The following is a 3,838-nucleotide window of genomic DNA, read 5'->3' on the forward strand; positions in this document are numbered from 1 at the left end:
ATCTTAAACACCAATTTATTTCCATCTTGTGCTGGTCTGCTACAATCTCCCTCTTCTGAACTTATACAAACTTACAGCAGATGCTCAGTCAAGCAAGTTAAAGAAATTTCCCCTGAATCATGTCATATTTCTTTACTTCTTAGTGTTGTTATATAGGTCTTTGGTTACAAGTGTTGCATGCATGATGCCTAAAGACATATTACAGGATAAAGGAGGAAGGGAAAAGTTTTTCAGCAAAGACCTTAAGCCCTGAAAGCAATTTATGATGGATAGTGTTTTTCTCTGCAGTCACCTTTTCAGCATAGCAAGCTGTTCAGTACTTCCCCTATTTGCTATGGGTTCCTCACAGCTGCTGTGGGAAAGCACTGTTTTTAGTGACTGCTTCCAACTTTAGAATTAAGCAGAAATGATGCCTGATAACCTCTGCTATGGGACTTCTGGCAGGGGAGAGGAGTCTCTTTGCAAAATAAGACTGTAAATCCAAAGAAAGGGTTTAGCAAAGCAACTGAGGGACACAAAGGAAGTGGGACACATGGCATGCCTGCTTTGTATTTACATTTTTAGCTTGCCTTGGTTCTCTCTGAGTAACCATTAACTGCTCTGGAGCACTGAGCCGCTTTTGAGCCAGAAACTTGTTTAGGCCAAGGGAACAGTAATACTACAAAAGTTAAATTGCATGTTGTTCTTTATATTGTGAAAGGTTTTAAATAAAAAGAACATTACAAACATTCATGGAGTCCCCAAGGTGGCATTAACATCTTAAAAGAAGTGAATTACAACATTGTGAGAGGTTTCTTAATTCCCACACCTTTAAAGTGGCCTTGCTAGGAGAAACCCCACAATGAGCCATCACAATATAAGTCCACTATTGTGGATAATTCTTTTTTTGTTTTTAATTTCTGAATCTATTTGGTCTTGCTCCCCAACTCTCCTTTCATGGAGCTCTACAAACACTTGGCAATAATATGAATTTAAGGAGAACTTAACTTTGTTCTGTTGTGAATGACATCCTAAGGCAGGGGTGGGCAAAATGCAGCCCGCAAGCTGGATGTGGCCTGCCAGGCCATTCTATCTGGCCCATGGGGTCCCTAAAAAATTTAGAAAATTAATATTTATCTGCCCCTGGCTGCCTGTCATCCAGCCCTCAATGGCTTGCCAAAACTCAGTGAGCGGCCCTCTGCCCAAAATAATTGCCTGCCCCTGTTAAGGGATCTTATGTATGTTTGTTCAGGGCATTTTTGGAGTGTGGATCCCCCCTTTTTACATATTGTATGACCTCCTTGGTCCTAATTATTTCTGCAGTTCCCATGGGGTTAATGTCTCTTACTACAGAATTCTATAGTGCATTTTAGCTCTTTCTAATGCAGTTTTCCATGTGACAGTGAAAGGTGACAACCAATAGACATAAGATGCCCCAACAGGCACTGTTCTCCTCTAAAAATCCCAGAGAAAGTGGATGCAGCCCCTTGTGATTAGCCTAGTCACCACTGAAAGTTTGGTAGATCACCTGAGAGCCTCATTTCTAGTAGGAGGCTCCCAGAGTCATTCAGTGAGTCTCAAGATCAGATCACTGGTGGTTTTTTGGTTGATTTAAAAAGAGAACTGATACCCCCTCACACGCATGGTATTGATATCATTTCCATGTCCATTTTAAAGTCAGTTCTGGACAGTTTGATTTTTTCCCTACTGACATTTGTGTGGTTTAATTTTGTAAGACAGCAACCCCTTTTCAATTAGAGCCTTGTAAGCCATGCATGCAGCTTTGAATAGAAATTAGACAAGCCAAAGCTAGTACAATTAGCTCAGTAAGGGGCTGTTATAGAGCCACTTGTTCCACCCAGGCAAAAATCAAGCCTAATAAAAGGTGGATTTTTAAGAAGAGCCTTATGCTAGAAATGTTTTTCCCCCCCTCATCCCTTCAACATTGCCTTGGGCAAATTTGAACAAAAGTATAGAACATCCACTCCTAGCCCTCCAACCATTAAATGGGAATTGGGGTTATGCAATATTCAAATCCCTCTGTAAAACCTAGTACTTTTCTAAAGCTCTAATGTTAAAATATATAGTAAAGAAATCAATGTTAAAAAAATTGAAATTGAAAACCAAATGTTCCACTAAACACTCCATTCTTATTACCATTCTTAGAAGTAGGAGCTGAAGAATACTCCAAGAAAAAACACTGTCCTCTGTTTTCTGCTTTATATGGGTGTCTCTACACTGAATATTGCTTGGGAATCTCAATCCTTTTAGGTAGATGGCACCAAAAATAAAAATCTGACTTATTAGCTAGGAGAAGCTAGTGAAGTTCACCAATTTCAATAAAGCTAAACTATTTACACCAGCTAGAGATCTGGTCCATTATCAGCACTTAGCTATTGCAAAGTGTTGTGTTTGTAGCTATAAAGAGCAGATATTAAGAAGAACCAGAGATGTTATTTTCAAAAACTTTCACAATAAAGTTTATTACATTACTTTCATTAAAAATATTATAAAATAATATTATATTCTGCCTAGCAGAAGGATTATGCCAGGGTTTAGAAACCCCAGGTTTGTGCAAACGGTTTGTGTAAACATAGTAAGTTAAGTGTTCAAGTTCCATTTCCAGATACAGTACGCTGCTACAAAAATAAGTTGTCTTTTTGTTGACCAGATTTAAAAACCCAGAAACCTGGATTTCCTCAAGCATCTTTCACTCCGGAAAGCACGCATACAGGTAATGCTGTACTTAGATCTGAAATGGGAAAGATTTCAGGTAGTCCTTTAAAACTGGATTGAGCGGGATCTGATTTAAATGCTCTCTTCCAAACGTTGCCACAATGCTTTTCCGGCAAAGCTCCTGCAAGGGCTGCACACGGATCTTGCGCAGTGGGGTGACCAGCAGTTTCCTAGGGGAGTTTATATGATGTTCCAACAGCTTGAAAAGACAGTCGAAACTCTCCTTACTGCCATCCAGACTGAAACATCCACCCTGGAAGTTTATTCTGATGCTGGTGGGCCCAGTAGCAGTCTTAACACTGATGGCAAAGAAACAGTTCTTCTGTGTACTGTCCCTGATGAGGAAGGTGCCCTCAGGTTCAGACTTAAGTTTCTCATGGGCAGCATTGACAGTCAGAGGTCCCCAATAAAAGCCACAGGCATCCAACAAGGCGCTCGCTCGGGTGATGCTACTGAAATCCGCCTGCGAGCGAAAGGTTCGAAAGTGTGTGTCACTCTGCGCCTGCACAGTGCTGGGACGGGTAGAGCCGCGGTAGACTCTAGGCTGTGGATGATCCCGTGCTGGAGAGTCAAGTAGACGTCTCGGGTCTGCTGCAACTGCATTATCTGCTGCCACCTTACTCTGAGCTACCATCCTATAGACTAGACCAGCTGATGCGGTCTTCCATAGCGTCAATGGCCAGGGCAGGCCAGTTCTTGTGGCTAGTCTGAAAAGTCAAAGGAAAACAAGATCATGTTAGATACACAGGGCAGGGAAACAAAAGCCGCAACCAGTGCTCATGAAGACGGTGGGGTTTTCATTTGCTGCCCCTCCGCCTCAATGTAAGAAGTCTTGAATCTGCTGAATTACACCCAGCAAGTGACAGCAGCTGCTAAACAGCACCGCTCTCTGGTGAGAGGAGGGCCCGGGCTCCGGCCTTGGGAAGATCAGCCCAAGTATCCAGGCGGAGCGAGTAGGCGCTACAGCGAGCGCTCTCCCTGCGACTAAGTCCCCACGTCTCCGAGCGGAGCCCGAGTCAAGCCCCGGGAATCTCACTCACAGGTCTGCTCTTTGCCTCCAGTTTTCAGAGGGTTTTCTTTTTATCCATTTACTTATTTAATAAGGGAAGAGCGCGCCTGCCAC

The 3,838-nt window shown here is 42.7% G+C and overlaps 1 protein-coding gene across 1 annotated transcript; it reads right to left on the reverse strand.

The window, feature by feature from the left end:
- Positions 1–1,906: 1,906 nt before the first annotated feature.
- Positions 1,907–3,659, reverse strand: SOCS1 (suppressor of cytokine signaling 1). Its single transcript, XM_019540113.1, has one exon. It carries the CDS (start codon positions 3,347–3,349, stop codon positions 2,726–2,728), a length of 624 nt encoding a protein of 207 aa, XP_019395658.1. The 5' UTR covers positions 3,350–3,659; the 3' UTR covers positions 1,907–2,725.
- Positions 3,660–3,838: the final 179 nt, after the last annotated feature.

Source organism: Crocodylus porosus, unplaced genomic scaffold (genome assembly GCF_001723895.1).
Source record: "Crocodylus porosus isolate Cpor-Errol unplaced genomic scaffold, CroPor_comp1, whole genome shotgun sequence".
NCBI classification, from domain to species: domain Eukaryota; kingdom Metazoa; phylum Chordata; order Crocodylia; family Crocodylidae; genus Crocodylus; species Crocodylus porosus.

Bases quoted from the DNA above. Each gene is read 5' to 3' on its own strand.
- SOCS1 (XM_019540113.1), bottom strand. From the start codon at position 3,349: ATGGTAGCTCAGAGTAAGGTGGCAGCAGATAATGCAGTTGCAGCAGAC.